This window comes from Carassius gibelio, chromosome A18 (assembly GCF_023724105.1).
Source record: "Carassius gibelio isolate Cgi1373 ecotype wild population from Czech Republic chromosome A18, carGib1.2-hapl.c, whole genome shotgun sequence".
NCBI classification, from domain to species: domain Eukaryota; kingdom Metazoa; phylum Chordata; class Actinopteri; order Cypriniformes; family Cyprinidae; genus Carassius; species Carassius gibelio.
In genome coordinates this window covers 26996545-27015464 of record NC_068388.1, presented here as the reverse complement: position 1 = coordinate 27015464, position 18920 = coordinate 26996545, and the positions used below count along the sequence as shown (strand labels likewise).

Genomic DNA, 18920 nt, shown 5'->3' with positions numbered 1-18920 from the left:
AGCTGTTTATTATTCTGGGGGATATTAATGGCTCGCAACATTTTGTTTTGGCTTGCTCGGTTTGTGCCAGTGGTAAGGTTACCAGCCACTAGTTTTTCCTTGGCCCATAAGACTCTGCTACAGGTGAGGGCACGCACCAAGGCTAAAGCCAATTGCCACCGGTCTAGGCCTCCCATATACATTGTGGGTCAAAAAGTGTGGGTTTCTACCAAGAACATCCCGCTCCGTTCCGTTTCTAACAAGTTAGCTCCCAAACTTATTGGCCCGTTCCCCGTCACCAAAATTATTAGTGTGACTCAAACTTCCCCAGGTGTAAAGGATAATTCATCGCGCCTTTCATGTATCTAAAATCAAACCCGTGTTTTACTCTCGTATTAATCCGCTGACCCGGTCCCCCCCCCGCTACGACTCGTGGATGTAGACTCGATACAGAGGGGATGCAAATTCCAGTACTTGGTGGACAGGGAAGGTTACTTTCCAGAGGAGAGGAGTTGGGTACCTGTTAGGGACATCCTGGATTACTCCCTTATCGATGATTACAATCGACAGGTAGGCTTGTCTGGGAACACCAGAAGGTGTTCCTGGGGGGAGGGTACTGTCACGGTTGGTAAAACCGTTGTATCAATTTAATCTTGTTTGGGTGGAGTCAGGTGTGTCTCGTTACCACTGATTTTTATGTGGGCGTGACCGCTAACTGTGCCATCAGTGGCAGCTGCGATTCATCTCCAGCTCACTATTTATTGGGCCTGTCTTTCATCTGGTGTTTGTCAGATCGTTGTTGCAGTTTCCCGTGTTCGTGCCTGGTCTTTTCGTCCTTCATAGTTTCCTGTGTCACTCAAGATGGATTGCTCACTCCTGTATCACCGTGGGATCTTCACCTCCGTACTCACCTCAGGATCGCCCATCTGCGTCACGCTCTCCTGCTGTCTGGTTCCGGACCTGATCCCTGGCAGCGAGAGTTCTGCCCAGTATTCATCATGTGGCTTTGTTTACTCTCTGATGTTCTATGTGAACTTTGTACATTAAATTTATTGCACTTGGATTGCTTCCGCTCCTTTTTGCTGTTACAGCAATTGAAATGTAGACTACATAGCCTGATGTTGTGCGCTCTTTAGACATAAAATTTTCAATGTATTTAATAAATGTAGAACTTGACTATATTATTTTCAAAAGATGACTAAAATGAGAATGATTTCTATGTGTTTTGTATGAGGAGAGAGGCTGAATTGTGCTGCACACAGGGACAGATCCTAACACAACAGGGTCAGTTATGTTACACTGTGTGCTGAAATCTGCGTGACTGATTCAGTGAAGGTGAGAAAGGCTGGAATGAGCCATCACAGAAACAGATTCAGAGGAGAGGAAAAGATGGAAAAACCTTCTCATTTCAGAGAGAGGAAGAGTAAAAATAAACAGTAACTTCCATTACTGGCATCTCCCTGTGAGACCTTACCCTCATCACTCAAGGAAAAAAAATAATAAATATATGTAGTAACTCATTTTTTTCTCCTAAAAAGAAATAGCGAGCAGATGAAGACTTGTGTTTAAATCTCCTACTTTGTATATGTTTCTACAAAATAAATAAATAAATATTCCTAGTAATCTCATGTCCTCTCTAAAGTTTCAGATAATTCAGAAATAATTTGAGCCATTGATACAAGCTATGCTACATTTTACACCTCCATACCGTGGGATCTACACCTCTGTAGTCACCTCAGGATCATCTATCTCAGTCCCTGCGTCACGCTCTCCTACTGTCTAGTTCAGGACCTGATCCCTGGCAGCAGGAGTTCTGCCCAGTATTCATCGTGTGGCTTTGTTTACTCTCTGAAGTTCTATGTGAACTTTGTTAATTAAACTTATTGCACTTGCATTTGCTTCTGCTCCTTTTTGCCGTTACAGAACATTCTGATCATACATGGAAGAAGCAAGTTCATCCTCGCTGTTGGATTTCATCCACCACGTGAGCAACACACTCAATCTAAATGCATTCTACATGCATTCCCATTCCATGAAGCATTGGGGTTCGAAACAGCAGTATGGAGAACACGGTCGGTCCCTGTCATCGATCACGAGCCCAAGCAGGGTGGGAAGAGCTCGGTTGTCCCGGGAGGAGAGAGAGGTGGAGATCCCATGGACTCGAGACAGAGAGGATGCAAATTCCAGTACTTGGTGGACAGGGAAGGTTACTTTCCAGAGGAGAGGAGTTGGGTACCTGTTAGGGACATCCTGGATCACTCCCTTATCGATGGACTCTGCCTTTACTGTGGTGGTTCTGGACATTTCTTACACTCTTGCCCGGTAAAAGAGCAAGCCCTGTAGTAAAAGTGAGGCTACTATTGGATGGGATCTCCACCGGGAAGTCCTCATCTACTCTCTTTCCGGTGAGACTGAGATGGGCCAACGACACCTACCCCTCTCAGGCACTCCTGGACTCCGGAGCTGAGGGTTATTTCATTGATGTACATCTGGCACACCAGTTAAGACTCCCTATCATGCCTCTCTCCCACAAGATATGTCAAAGCTCTAAATGGTCAAGAACTCCCCAACATCACACTTACTACTGGTCCGATAACCCACTTCACCTCCTGCAACCACACCGAGAACCTTCCATTCCTTTTCCTGGAATGCCCAGTTGCACCCATTGTGTTAGGCCATCCCTGGCTGGTTAAACATAATCTTTGGGTGGACTGGTGCTCTAACTCCATAACCATGTGGAGCGAGCACTGTCACGAGTCCTGTCTGGTGCCTGCTTGTATGTCTGTATATGGTTCTGTGTTTCAGGAGAAGACAGCGGCTCTGTCAAATGTGCCCATGGAGTACATGGTCCTGAAGGAGGTGTTCAGTAAGTCCTGCACTGCTTCTCTTCCTCCGCATCCTCCCTTTGACTGTGCTATAGAGTTACTACCAGGTAAGTCTCCATCTAAAGGCAAACTTTACTCTCTTTCTATTCCTGAGAGAGAGGCCATGGAGATATATATATTTCTGATTCTCTAGCAACAGGATTCATCTGACCTTCCTCTTCTCCTGCAGGGGCGGGGTTCTTTTTTGTTGGGAAGAAGGATGGTTCTCTGTGACCTTGTATTGATTACAGAGAGCTAAACAACACCTCGGTGAAGAATATGTATCATTTGCCATTGATGTCTTCAGCTTTCAAGAGGTTGCAAGGAGCATCCATTCTCACAAAATTTTATTTATGTAATGCTTATCATTTGGTTCGCATCAGGAAGGGGGATGAATGGAAAACCGCTTTTAATACCCCCAGAGGGCATTTTGAATATTTTGTTGTGACCATCGGGCTTTATAACTCCCCAGCGGTTTTTCAGGCACTCGAGAATGACGTGTTGAGAGACATGATAGATCAATTCATATGTTTACCTGGATGACACATTGATTTTTTTTTTCTTCGTCTCTCCAGGAACATGTTCAACACGTCAGGCGAGTGCTTCAGAGGTTGCTAGAGAATGGGCTTTTTGTCAAGGCGGAGAAATTCTTTTTTATGCACCGTCTGTTTCCTTTCTAGGTTACATCGTCTCTTCTGAGGGAGTGCGCATGGATCCTGACAAGGTTAAGGATGTGATAGATTGGCCAAGTCCAGATTCCCGTAAGGCCCTACAGCAGTGTCTGGGGTTTTCCAAACTTCTATCGGCGTTTCATTCGCAACTTCAGCCAACTAGCCGCACCTCTGACCGCCTTGACCTCCCCCAGTACTGTTCAGGTGGTCCGATACAGCCGAGGCTGTATTTACCAACCTTAAGAGCCACTTCGTTTTGGCTCCCATCTTAGTCTCCCCTGATCCCACACATCAGTTCGTGGTGGAGGTCGACACATCAGAGGTGGGGGTAGGTGCAGTTCTTTCCCAACGCGCTTCCTCAGATGACAAGATGCATCCTTGCGCGTTTTTCTCCCATTGTCTATCACCTGCTGAACATAACTATGACATTTGTAACAGAGAATTGTTGGCCGTCAAGTTAGCATTGGAGGAGTGGTTTTTTTTTAGAAGGGTCGGGATTACCTTTTATCATCTGGATCGACCACAAGAATCTCGAATATATTAGATCTGCTAAAATACTCAACTCCAGGCAGGTTTGGTGGGCACTTTTTTTCAGACGTTTTGATTTTTCACTCTCGTACTGCCCGGGTTCCGAAAACATCAAACCCCAATCCTTATCTTGCATTTTTGATCCATTCGAACGCCCGGTTACTCCCGAGTGCATTTTAGTTATGCATTTTAGTCATCTCCATAATCATAAGGGAGGTAGAATCTAAGGTCAACACGGCCTTAGAAGGGGTAAAACATCTGCCTGGTTGCCCACCGGAGGAGGAGTTAAGATCCATTATTCGATGGGGTCATTGCTCCAATGTGGCTTGTCATCCAGGATTTAGTCATACTAGCTGTTTATTATTCTGGGGGATATTAATGGCTCGCAACATTTTGTTTTGGCTTGCTCGGTTTGTGCCAGTGGTAAGGTTACCAGCCACTAGTTTTTCCTTGGCCCATAAGACTCTGCTACAGGTGAGGGCACGCACCAAGGCTAAAGCCAATTGCCACCGGTCTAGGCCTCCCATATACATTGTGGGTCAAAAAGTGTGGGTTTCTACCAAGAACATCCCGCTCCGTTCCGTTTCTAACAAGTTAGCTCCCAAACTTATTGGCCCGTTCCCCGTCACCAAAATTATTAGTGTGACTCAAACTTCCCCAGGTGTAAAGGATAATTCATCGCGCCTTTCATGTATCTAAAATCAAACCCGTGTTTTACTCTCGTATTAATCCGCTGACCCGGTCCCCCCCCCGCTACGACTCGTGGATGTAGACTCGATACAGAGGGGATGCAAATTCCAGTACTTGGTGGACAGGGAAGGTTACTTTCCAGAGGAGAGGAGTTGGGTACCTGTTAGGGACATCCTGGATTACTCCCTTATCGATGATTACAATCGACAGGTAGGCTTGTCTGGGAACACCAGAAGGTGTTCCTGGGGGGAGGGTACTGTCACGGTTGGTAAAACCGTTGTATCAATTTAATCTTGTTTGGGTGGAGTCAGGTGTGTCTCGTTACCACTGATTTTTATGTGGGCGTGACCGCTAACTGTGCCATCAGTGGCAGCTGCGATTCATCTCCAGCTCACTATTTATTGGGCCTGTCTTTCATCTGGTGTTTGTCAGATCGTTGTTGCAGTTTCCCGTGTTCGTGCCTGGTCTTTTCGTCCTTCATAGTTTCCTGTGTCACTCAAGATGGATTGCTCACTCCTGTATCACCGTGGGATCTTCACCTCCGTACTCACCTCAGGATCGCCCATCTGCGTCACGCTCTCCTGCTGTCTGGTTCCGGACCTGATCCCTGGCAGCGAGAGTTCTGCCCAGTATTCATCATGTGGCTTTGTTTACTCTCTGATGTTCTATGTGAACTTTGTACATTAAATTTATTGCACTTGGATTGCTTCCGCTCCTTTTTGCTGTTACAGCAATTGAAATGTAGACTACATAGCCTGATGTTGTGCGCTCTTTAGACATAAAATTTTCAATGTATTTAATAAATGTAGAACTTGACTATATTATTTTCAAAAGATGACTAAAATGAGAATGATTTCTATGTGTTTTGTATGAGGAGAGAGGCTGAATTGTGCTGCACACAGGGACAGATCCTAACACAACAGGGTCAGTTATGTTACACTGTGTGCTGAGATCTGCGTGACTGATTCAGTGAAGGTGAGAAAGGCTGGAATGAGCCATCACAGAAACAGATTCAGAGGAGAGGAAAAGATGGAAAAACCTTCTCATTTCAGAGAGAGGAAGAGTAAAAATAAACAGTAACTTCCATTACTGGCATCTCCCTGTGAGACCTTACCCTCATCACTCAAGGAAAAAAAAAAATAAATATATGTAGTAACTCATTTTTTTCTCCTAAAAAGAAATAGAGAGCAGATGAAGACTTGTGTTTAAATCTCCTACTTTGTATATGTTTCTACAAAATAAATAAATAAATATTCCTAGTAATCTCATGTCCTCTCTAAAGTTTCAGATAATTCAGAAATAATTTGAGCCATTGATACAAGCTATGCTACATTTTACACCTCCATACTCTTACTGTAGGTCAACAATTTACTGTGTCTATTTTATTTCTCTCTTAGCAAAAAAATCTGAGACAAAGTTGTTACTTAATTGGAAGTAACTTACTTCTCCATTTGTTGGGCAATGAAAGAAACTGTGTTTTTCACAGGGTACATCTTTCATTATGGAAGAATAGGACTTAAAATACAGAGATTTTCCGGGCGTTCTGCCACTGGCATGTTCAGTGGGGGTTGCACACAATTACACTGGAGCTGGGACAAAAGATCTCAGAGCCTGGGCAGGCAGGACAGGATCTGTGTACAAAGGCCAAGAGGAACCAGTCAAGCTTCAGATCAAGTAGAATGGCCAAGAAACAGAACATCCAGAGACTTTATTGAAATGACAGTGGAAAAAAAAAAAAAGAGAAAAAAAAAACTCTCTATCAGAAATGTTCATGGTTTTAATGACCACCCACATTTGCATATCAACACCTACTAAGCATTCAGCAATTAACACAACCTCAATAATCGAAGCAACAACAACAACAACATAAAATATACTATACATAATGCAAAGTTCCTGTTTATATCCTTATAGTGACAAACTGTACCTCTTTCAACCTTGGTACTTGAATCTGCATGACAGATCTACTCTGATATGGACATCATCACCAATAAACATGGAAATTTATCTATCTATCAGATGCATTTGCAAGCAAAACTGACACAATGGAATCACTCTGCAAGTGACATGCAATTGTATGTTTCAACCACCAATACAAATACAAGGAGTTTGGTTTGATCTTTTTATTTTTTTGGAGGCCCTAGTTTTAATTTAATCATCTCAAACATGAAAAAGTGTGAATATTTGATGTGTAACTGTATTACACTAAACATTTCAGTCTCATCCTGTTTAATACTGTGAAGATTTGAAATTATTTGTATTTGTATAAAGCAAATTACTTTTCTATAAGTATAAGGGTCCCACTATATATTGTGTCCCTTATACATGTGTACTTACATAGTAACTCGATGTGTATGTAGTATGTAACCACCATAATGTATGTATGTATGTATGTAATCAGAATGTTACACTTTATATTATAAAGTGGACAGACAGTTCCTCAGGAGTTACCATGTAAGTACACTGGAACTCCAACTCAAGATCCAACTCCTCCCACTTTACCTAACCCTAAACTTACCCATCTCCATGCCCTGGATCCCATTTCCACCCCTAAACCTACCCACCTCCACCCCCGGATCAAACAGTTTAAATCCTGTAATTTGTGCAATGTTATGATCATACACTATCAAAGTGAGACATTTTGAATTAAAACTTAATATCTAGCTGATATATTTAAGCTTTCTAAAGAGATCTGTAAGTAGCTAAAGTCAAACATCATGCAGCCACAGATGCACTCAGTGATTTTTCTTTCAAGTGTACAGGCTTGGAAAATGACACAAGGGCAGTTAATTTCCACTTCGACCAAAAAACACAAGTGGCAGTGTGTGTGCATCTTTGCACATAGATTTTTCCTGTTATATGAATTAACTTAGAGAGCCCCAGTTTGCTCATGTTAATGAACACTTATCCAAGTACTGATGGGTCATTGAGCTCTTCATTTCCAAGCCTGAGAATGTGGAGAACCTCATCTGGGTGAACACAAGGTTGATGATCTATAAGCATAGTGAATTAAATAAATAGGAGCATGGATTTAACACTAGAGCATCCAGGGGTTGTTGTATACTTAAAACAGCAAGTAAAATGTACCTATGCTCATGATTACTGTTTTGATATGGCTTAAAATTAGAGATGAACCACATTTTCAGCAAATGAACGCATTTCTTTCGGAGGCCAAATAAGAGAAAAGACAGAACAATAATGGAAGCAATCATACAGCAACCTGCAAAGAGTGAGAGGTGCGGACTCTTTATAATGAAGCACACGTCAGCCCAAGAAAGACACAAAAATCATTACAAGCACTGATGAGAAGAAGAAGTGGTAATCGTTGCTGGTTATTGTATGATGATTGAAATCCCAAAACTTAAACAATTGGTAAATAAACTGCAGAAGTTTTTTTTTTTTTTTTTTTAATGCATGCATTGCATGCTTTCTGACAGCACTGCACGAACTCGCCACACAATCTGCTTATTAAAAAAGTGCTTGTCCAAAGCTCAAGGAAAATCTGCGCTAAAACAGTGACTACGTTTACAAGCTGTTAAAATTCGGGTTATGGTCGGGTTAAGGTCACTATTTGGGTTTCTGAAACATTCGGGATAACCCGTTTACATGCGTGAGCAGAGAGAGTTACTCCTGTATACATGGAATGTGTAATCAGTCGCCAATATCCCGATGTAAACGGCAACGCACGGTTAGCATCTGGACGTAATACGGAATATGCGTCATTTCCGATTCTTCTTCCCGTATCCAAAGACTCAAAAGACCAAGATTCCTTGCGAATAGAACATGCGCAGAACACACATTTTGATGGGGATATGCCGAAACGCGTTTACAAGACCAAATATTCGGGTTAGAAAAGGGGTACCCCAGGTATAATATCCCGGTTTTTAAAAACCGAGATATGAGCATATCCGGGTTTTTGCCGGTGTTTACATGGCCGTGCGCGACCGGGTTATTGCTAATATCCCGGTTTTGAACGGGTTATTCGCTGCATGTAAACGTAGTCAGTGTTACTCGGCAAATGCTCAGTCACATTTTTATGATTTTGACATGTGAAAATGCGATACGTATGACATATTCGTAATGAGCCTCATTTATAATTCTGCTGTTGCCAACAAAAAGAAGCACTGAGGTCTTCCTGAGCTTTTCCACCAAAATAAAAGTCCTGTCTCCTAGAAGGTTAAAAAATGTTCAGTATTAAATATTTTTAAATTGTTGTTGTTTAATTATTTTTTTTTCTTTCAAAAGTAAAACAAAACCATAAAAAGCAAATGTTGGCTTCAATTTGGGCAAAGGTGAAAAACTGGCATAATGGGGGAAAACACTTAAAAAACCATGTTCTGTGTTCGGCCTTCGGCCCAGTGTTTCATTTTGTTCGGTTTCGGCTCCGGCCAAGAATTTTAATTTTGGTGCCTCCCTACTAAAAAATCATATTATGTCATTGTATTATACCAAACAATATATTTTTTTAGCCATATCAAAACAGTAGTATAGTCATTTTGGATAGTTGGATAGTCAGAGGGCATTCTGTTGCATACAGACTGATAAATTCATTTCATTTCAGTCTCATTTTCAGTCTCATCCTGTTTAATACTGTGAAGATTTGAAACAATCTGTATTTTTATAAAGCAAATTACTTGTCTATAAGTATAAGGGTCCCACTATATATTGTGTCCCTTATACCTGTGTACTTACATAGTAACTAGATGTGTATGCAGTATGTAACCACCATAATGTATGTATGTATGTATGTAATCAGAATGTTACACTTTATATTATAAAGTGGACAGTTCCTCAGGAGTTACCATGTAAGTACACTGGAACTCCAACTCAAGATCCAACTCCTCCCACTTTACCTAACCCTAAACTTACCCATCTCCATGCCCTGGATCCCATTTCCACCCCTAAACCTGCCCACCTCCACCCCCGGATCAAATGGTTCCAATTACTCTTATACATATTGTTGTTACAAAATGTTGTTTTATATGTCCTGTTACACATTTGTACTTGCACAAACCATTCAGAGGGCTGTTACATGTGTGTAGTTAAAGAAATATTACAGCTGTAGATACTATGTACCAATGTGTACTTATACAGTGGTTACATACTACGTACACATGTACATGTTTGTAAGTACACATGTATTAGGGACACAATATAAAGTAGGACCAAATAAAGTGAATTAACTGCCATAATACTGTAGTTTCCTGCAACACAGTTGTGTAAGCTATTTTTACTTGATTATTGTGCTTTACGGAAATTTTCAGTAGTCATACTATGGATAGTATATGTAACAGGTGTTCACTCATGGTTGTGGATGGCCAGTGTCCTGCAGAGTTTAGCTCCAACTTGTCCTATTCCTGCCTGGAAAAAGTTTTACTGGTCCCAAACAAAAATAAATAAATAAATGTGTATACAACAGAAGTCTATGGCTTTATGCAAACCTATCTCTGGAGTTGGACTTTTTGTCTGTGGAATAACAATCTTAGCCCTGCGCAATTAGAGTCTAGAGCTATTCCTACCGGGACTCAGTGATGCTTTCTTATGTTGGTCTGGTGTGTTACTGATAATATTAGCACAGAGCTTGGGTCTAAACATAGACATAGTCTATCACTCCAGCAGCATGTCCTGTGATCCCATTACACCAGCGCTATTTTAGACATATCCAGAGACAAACAGCAATTCTGCATTTTATCTCTTCTCACAGACCCACCGGCAGGCTAGAGAAAGAGAAAAGAGTTACCCATCTCCTCCAAAGGCATACAAGTCTGGACAACATGAGAAAAGATACCGTAACTTTTTTGTCCTATACTTGCTAAGAATGTATTATTATTCAATCTTTTAGACTGATAAAATAAAACTGAATAAAACTGTAGCTGTCACAAGCTGTAAAATTCAGCTTTGCCGGGGGAAAACACCATTGGATATTAAAAAATAAATAAAATAGGATGAATCGCTTGATATGTCCCACCTCAATCCAGTTTCAGTGGAAATTATGTCAACACTTTGAATAATCTGTGCATTTTAAAACACTTCTGTGGGTAACCAGTAAAGGGCAATCCCATTGGGCCTTACAGTACCAACCTGCTGGCTGAAGCACACTTTAAACACCCTGAAAGTGCTCTTCTAGATTCAGATGGATGCTAGAGTGAATTATTCTCACATCTGACATCATTCCATCTGAAATCTAGTGTTTGACTCTAGGACTCTTCGCAAAAAAAGAGAGGTCTCACTCTCCAATTCTCTCACTAAAAATTTCAGCTTGGGACAGTGTATAAAACAGCTGCTGTCTTTGCAATAATCATACTTTTACATGTGCACTCTCCCCCTCTCATACACACAGATGTTCGCCCTGACATCATATCCAGCACTCTAACACCTGCTCAACCATAATCACTACCATGCTACCACAACTCCAAAATCTCTCACAGCTCAGATGACCACAGGCTCGTCTGTTTTTTCTTGCAAGGCCACCTTCTGACCATAGGTGACCTCTGCCATATGAATACTCAAGAGCTGTATTGACTATCAACTACACATAATTTTCACTTAAATACAGTGCAGAAAACATTAAAATCACCGGAAGAATGATGCCACGGAACAATCAACAAGCAATAATATGTTAAAGGTTTGCTGCTGCTATAACATACATAGACATGCTGCTATAAGCATGTAAAACACTGCTGCTACAACTGCACAAAAAACATACATAAATCGATTGTAAGCAGATCAAGCTGAGTGTTTATATACACTCTCAGAAAAAAAGGGGTACAAAAGCTGTTACTGGGATGATACCTCATCAACTGGTATACTTTCTTACTTTATTTTCAACTAAAATATGCATATTAGTACCTTTTGAAAGGGCACTGCTCTAATAACAGATCTTGCATGTTTTTTTTCTGAGAGTGTAGGGAGGAGGAGGATAACATTTTTTTTTTTTTATAAATCTGTCATCGGTTATCACAGATCTGTTTTTTACTTTTTCATTATTCTCTCACACATTTTGCAATTTTAACTCTATGCACAGGAAGTTACACAGTTTCAAGTTTGACTATGGATGCAACAATACTCTTTACTTTAAATTACCATGTTTATAGCACAATGACTAACCTTTTAACACAATGAATAAAAATAAAAAAAATAAATAAATAAACAGCAAACAGGGGTAACAGATAATTTAAAGGGGGGGTGAAATGCTATTTCATGCATATTGAGTTTTTTACCCTGTTAAAGAGTTGGATACCCATGCTAAACATGGACAAAGTTTCAAAAATTAAGTTGTACATTTGAAGGAGTATTTCTCTTCCAAAAATACTCCATCCGGTTTGTCACAAGTTTCGGAAAGTTTTTTCCGAGTATGGCTCTGTGTGACGTTAGATGGAGCAGAATTTCCTTATATGGGTCCTGAGGGCACTTCTCCCGGAAGAGCGCGTGCAGAGCACTGAGAGCACAACAGACTTCACTGATCAGAGCGATAGCGTCGCGAAATGTCACAAAAGAAGTGTGTTTTTGGTTGTGAGGGCAAGACAACCCTGCACAGATTACCAAAAAAAACAGCATTAAGGGACCAGTGGATGGAGTTTATTTTTACAGAGCATCAACGGAGTTGTGCAAGTGTTTTTGTTTGTTCCCTGCATTTCGAAGATGCTTGTTTTACAAACAAGGCCCAGTTTGACGCCGGATTTGCACATCGTTTATTTCTTAAGGATAATGCAGTCCCAACGAAAAAGGGTCACGAACGTGTGTTGGAACCGCAGGCGGTGAGTAAAACTGCTTCAAATGTCTCTGTGTTGTTAACTTGGCTATCAGCGCGTAAGCACATCAAGTAAACAACATGAAATGTTGTCATCAAACTGCACTTTCCACATGTACAGCTTAAAAAAAAAAAAAAAAGACGACATAAAGTGGAACTTAGTCATTTTCCAAAACCGCTAAGCAAATATATACAGTTTCAGTACATACGACATAGAGACGTTGTTGCTGATGCTGCTCTTGTTAAACTTCAGCCTCTGGATCTGATTCTGGATCATAAATATGCGCTGAATCTGACTGTTAGCCATGGTTTGTTTTGGATGTTTTTTTTCTCACGTTAATGTCAAAGCTTCCAAACGCTCTCAACGCAAAAGCTTACTCGCGCTCGTGATTCTTTAGCTCCGCCCACACGTCACTCCTCCAGCCGGTCGTGTTTTTCCGGGAAAAATCGGTACAGACTATCTTTCTCTTATGAATATAATAGAACTAAAGACTTTTTGGAGTTATGAAGGATGCAGTACTACTCTATAGGTACTCAAGATTAACAGGATATTGAGTGAAAACGAGCATTTCCCCCCTTATTCAGCCTTATTGTATATAAATTTTTAGGCATTTGCCTTTCAGATGCAAAAATTATGGGAGGAATGTATTTAAATAAGCATGCAGTGTGAATTATTAAGATTTGCAGTAGTCAATTTACTGGTATTTATGTCATTATTTAATGCCTAAAAAGCACTGTCCTCTTCTTAGGGACTAAATTACTATATTATTAGAAACCGTACAGATTTGATTGAAATGTTCAATGTGTGTTGAAAATGCTTTAATGCTTTAATGCTTTATAAATAAATATGTTTAATTGATAAAGTATATGAACAGTCGGTGAAGGCAATTCAGCTTCTCAATAAAGAGTACAATGATTAGTCATACCACAAAATTATTAATATTTTTTTGTACCATTGTAAACTCTATCATATATCTGTAGAACACTTGCATTCCCATCAAGACTCAAAGTAGCAGCCAGTTTACATTTATTGACCCAGTTTACATGCATTTGAAGCCTAATAATTGGTGCTTCAAATGAGAGTACTGAGCTCATCCCAATTTTTTTTCTTCTTTTTTTTTTTTTTTTTGGTAATGCAAGACAAATAAAGATGATTTTAGGGATGAAAGCATTATGTTTTGTTGTAAATTAATCAAATATTGCTAAACTGTGCATAATGTAAACCACTAGGAGACCACAGACAATTGTAATTACATGTACTGCATTAATAGAACTTCAGTAAATATAAATATTTTTAATATAAAGTATTCTTCTAACTATAATTTTAGTATTTTCGTACATTTATGATGTAGCCATGTGAACTTACTAGACCATCTCATTCTAGCATTTAATGCTGAGCAGGACTCTAGCCTTGAAGCCTTAGAATGACTGGTATAGGAAGGATGCATTCTCACCAGGATGCAGCCTTCCGTTTGAAAAGCACCCAATGTTAAAAGCACAATGTTTCCGCCTTTAACTTCTGGTTTTTATTAACTTTTTCCATCTTCCTCTTTGAGTAATTCTCAAAAAAAAAAATCCCAATTTTGAGTGTTGCCACCTAGAGGACCCACCAAAAATCACTGTTAATTTCAGGTACATGCACAGAAGTGAGTTTAGATATGCAAATGTGCATGAGGCTACAAAATTTGTACTGCAAGCAAATTAGCATACTAAGCTGAAGGCTAAAATTCACTTTATATGCACTGTGTAGGTGAAAAATGTAAGCTTCGGTCATGCCACACAAACAGTGCTCATCTCATAAAGAATGTAACTCACAAGAGCATAAAAAGACACATCTGACACTTACACCACTCATTCAATTAAGTAGAGAAATACTGACAGACAGAATGATATCATAATTAGTAAATAAACAAATTAACTCTAAATAAGAATTTGACAAGCCATAATGTTTTCAGCAAATACAAAAAAAAGTTGATTCTAAGTGGATTTCTATTTCAACATGAGGATGTACAGTATATGAGGCCAAAATTGACAGTATAATAATATTCAGAGGTAAATTTATTTAAAATACAAATGTATGAACGTGTGAAGAGAGCAACCAATTCAGTGATTTGAAGCCTCTCCTCCATTCAGATACATTAAAAAGTGATATCATCTCCCAAGGCTCCAATCATAGACCAGACTAAAAAGTTCCTGGACAGAAAGAAGATTGAAATGAGTTTGAACTTAGGTGTTTGAAAATAACTGTGCAAATGGAATGATAAAGGACAATCTATATTATCATATATGAAGCATAGCCCCCCAAAAAACAAAAACAAAAACAAAAGAACAACAAAAAAAAGTTAAAACTGAATATAAAATTATATAAAAATATAAAATGTTCAGCCTAGGGTGAAGTGAATTTATAAAAAATAAATTGTAAATTATGTAATTTAATGGAAAACTATGAGAATGGCGCACCAGATTAGAAATCACTATCCTTTCAAACATTTACCATGGATTTACAGTAGTAAAATGCAAAATAACATTTACCATGGTATTTTGACTAGAATATGGTACAACTATACTGTTATTAATTTAGTAATAAATATATTAGGGGCATATGGGAGTATAATACATTTGTATTATTACATGTCAGTTTATTTTTCAATAACATTTTTCCTTCATAACAAATTCTAGTTTTATGGAGACCTATTAGATAGAAAACATATTTACATTTTACCATGGTAGTGAGGAGGCATTTAAAAAGAGATACTTTCATGCAAAACGCAAACGTCTACCTGGAATATGAATACAGCTATTTACAGCCTAAAAAATCAAAAGTGTTCATCACACAATATATGTGATTTTGATTGTAACATCCTCAAAATACAAACAAAAACAACCACACACACACACACACCAGAAGACCAGCAAAAGGTTGAGTTGGCCACAGTGAAGAATGTTTTTAAACAGAGCTTACAACCACTAGACTGTCTGCAAAATGTTTATTTCTTTAATGCGACAGGCTCCATACTTTATCTACCCCCTGCCTGTTATACCCAGCCCACTCGCTAGAAAGAACAGCAGCCTGCCATAAAACTTCACTTTCAACACTTGGCTCACTCACTCATCAGTGCATCAGATGAACTTTTGCATGCTGGCCCAGAAACAGCTCCAGCCAAAGCTGTCTAATAAAGTGTGCTAACTGAGGCCCCAGAAGACTCTGAAAGACCCTCTAGCGGTTCATAAAAAAAGAAAGAAAAGAAAGTAAGCTGAGGTTATAATGATTTTCCACACATGTACAATTGATTGTAACTGACTGGACTACAAAACAAGAGTCTAAAGATTATAATGGAAAGCAGTCTGGCCAAAAAGTTTCTTACCTTGTTTTGTGCGATTCCACTAATCGTCTTCATGTTCTGCCCAGCCAACACCATAGACTTGCATTCCACACAGGAGCCAATTGTTAACTGCTTGCCATTGTCAATCAGCAGGGTCTGGCTGACCCTTGGAGCATAGAAGAATACAGGCAAGCGGTCAACGCACACTGCCTTCAGTCCAAGAGGTCTCCTCTTCTCTTTCCTGCAGAAGAAGCATGTGAAAGTGTTGCAGTTATACTGACGTGCCCAGGGGCTGCTGGACGGGCCTGATTCTGACCCCTGACTCTCATGTTGGGTCCACTGGCTCAGCAGGTCATGGTAGCACAGTGCACAAGCAGACACAAGGCCTGTGGCATCGGCAGGGCGGGCACGGGGAGCAGGAGGGTGGACAGTTAGAAAGGGAAAAAAGGGTTCACGCTCCCCACAACGCCCTGGGGGGTTGACATGAAGCTGATACTCGTTTCCTCCAGACAGCTCCTCCCCACACAAGTAACAGATGGAGGTGTGGCTTGCAGTTGTTGTGGCAGTCTGAGAAGGGGTCGACAGGGGTCCTCTAGGGGGGGATACCAAGACTCCTCCCCTCCCCATGGCCAGGTGGTATCTCTCAAGGAATGTGGTGACGGAAGTAATGAGCTCCTCGCTTAGACAGAGGCAGTACTTTGCCCAGATCCCTTCCAAGATACTGTGACACATGACACAGCAGTATACCCTTCCATTCCGCATACTCTGAGCATTCGGAGGGCATGGGAGCCGATTTATGAATGGAAAATACATTGCACTGCGGGCTTTACTTGCACCAGCATGGGTGTATGCCATCCTGACCTCTCGACCGCAGTCCTGTCCACATAGGTAGCAGTTCTCCCTGCGATTCTGTGGCATGGAGGGGAGTGAATTCACTTTTGGTTGTCCATCCCCACATTCATTGGTGGAAGGTGGAGAAAGAGGGGCTGCAGCACCCGTGCTGAGGGGCACCACATAGAGTCGCTGGAGAACAGGAACATCTGCAAGCTCGAACCCTTGCCACTGCTGCATGAGGGATGAGTGGCAAGTTGTACATACCAGAGTGTATCCACCCAGGCTAAGAGGCACCGCACCAGGCGGAGGGGTATGGAGCCACAGAAAAGGGAAGAATGGCTCACTGGACGCTCTCTCCTGCTTTTGTACAAACACCCTGAAGTGGCCCCCAGCTGAAAGCCTGCTTCCACAAATATAACAGGCACATTCATCAGCAGAAAAACTGGAGTGACGTTTGGCTGCTTGACTCCTCTCTACATCTAAGTGTGCTGATGCTGCGCGCGCTCTCTCGTCATCGCTGGTGATGTTGATATCGCAGCTGTCAGGCCCGTCAGAATCACCGGTGGACGCGTGTATCCACTGCTTGTCACACGTAATGATACCGTTATCCTGCAGAGGTGTGCGAATTGATAGACTGTCATACTGCTGGAGAGCCATGGACACGGATGACTGCGATGTGTGATTGATGGGTCTAGTCACACGCTTTTCTGATTTAGGTACGTCCTTACCCGTGCAAACTTTGGTCGGATATCTCACTGACTCAGGACTGCTCTTAACACTCATTGTGATATTTCTACTGCCTTCTCTTGATGCTTTATTGGACGCACGGATAGCTGTGGTATTATTGCTATTCATTACACACGCTGACAGGTCCAAGTCCTGTTCGGACAGGTCATTATCAGAGAATGAGGAAATGTCCGACTCGTTGGCGTCGTAATTGCTAACGCTCATTCTTCGCTCCAGGTCGTATGTAATGTTCCGTAAGTCGCACTGGTATGGTCTCTTGAGCCAGTACATGCGCTTCTCGACTGGCGTCCTGTTGCGCTCGAATGAGTTCCACTGTTCGCGCAGGAAGCAGTGGCACACGGCGCACACCAGAATGTCCCCATCCGGACCGATCTCCGGCGCGCCAGGAGCCGGGTCCTGGCCTTGTAAGAAAGGGAAAAACGGGCCATTCTTTTCTCGTTGGTATTTTACCTGTAAACTCAGCTCTTTCCCCGGGGTTACGCCGCTCCCACAGATGAAGCAGTGGATGAAGAAGACCCCGTTGCGCTCGGGTCTGCACACGCTGCCGGTCAGAGCGCTCTCTTCCCCGGGAAAAGCCAAAGCCATTCGCTGTTGCGCCTTGGAGATCGGCGAGAGCTCCGGATCGTTCATGGTTCCGTGCGTTATAGCTTAGAATCACAAGCAGAGTGATTTCAAACCCAGTAACATTTTTTTGTGCTTTTTCTCAAAAATGTAGCGCCATCGATCCCGCGAGGAAAGAAAAAAAAAACTCGCTCAGTCCACAAACTTACTCGCTCCGGCGATTTTTGATTTGTGTCTGTGTAAAGCACACTGAGCGGTTGTTTGGAGTCACATCCTCATAGGCAGCGGTGTAATCCGTGTGCTGTTAGAGAGTAGAAAGTCTTATGGAAGTTGCTCGGCGAAGTTTCCTCACACTGTGGCTGCGAGACCACTGAACACAGCGCCATCTCTCTCTTACTCACTCACTCACTCACTCACTCACACACACGTACGTTTCACTATATTAGTCAGGACATCTCATAGACTTCCATTATTTTTATATCAGGTTTAGGACATTTTATATTGCCTTACCCAACCACTACCCCTTAACATAATCCTCACAGAAACATGTGGAAAACACTAGACTGAAATAGAAAGGTCCTTTTAAGGTCAGTCTCATTAGTCTGTGTTCAGGTTTCAATATTAGTGAAGACATTTTTTGGACCTCACAAGTATAGGCAAACCTACACACACCCACAATACACACACATACTCACATAGAGAGTTTTGCTTGCCAATATTAGACATCTTATAGACTTCAGTTGTTTTCTATGATAGGCCTATTTCCTCTCACCCTCACAAACACTACAGAAAACTCTAGATATAAATATAAACATGATATGGCTAATTAATAGGCCTATGCCTTTTTGGCTGGTGAGGTCTGACTCATTAGTTGGTGTCCAACAGGTTTCACTATTTTAGTAAGGGCATTTTTGATTAGCAAGGAAATTTTGTACCTCACAAATAGCCAAGCCTGTACCAAAAAACACGTCAC

At 41.2% G+C, this 18920-nt stretch overlaps 1 protein-coding gene across 1 annotated transcript in view; it reads right to left on the bottom strand.

Moving 5' to 3' along the window:
- Positions 1-18319, bottom strand: part of gse1b (Gse1 coiled-coil protein b) — a 195772-nt gene extending 177453 nt beyond the window's left edge. The window contains exon 1 of the mRNA XM_052530743.1: positions 15848-18319. Coding sequence (XP_052386703.1) covers positions 15848-18016 — 2169 coding nt within the window. The 5' untranslated portion in view covers positions 18017-18319. The remainder of the gene's footprint in view (positions 1-15847) is intronic.
- Positions 18320-18920: the final 601 nt, after the last annotated feature.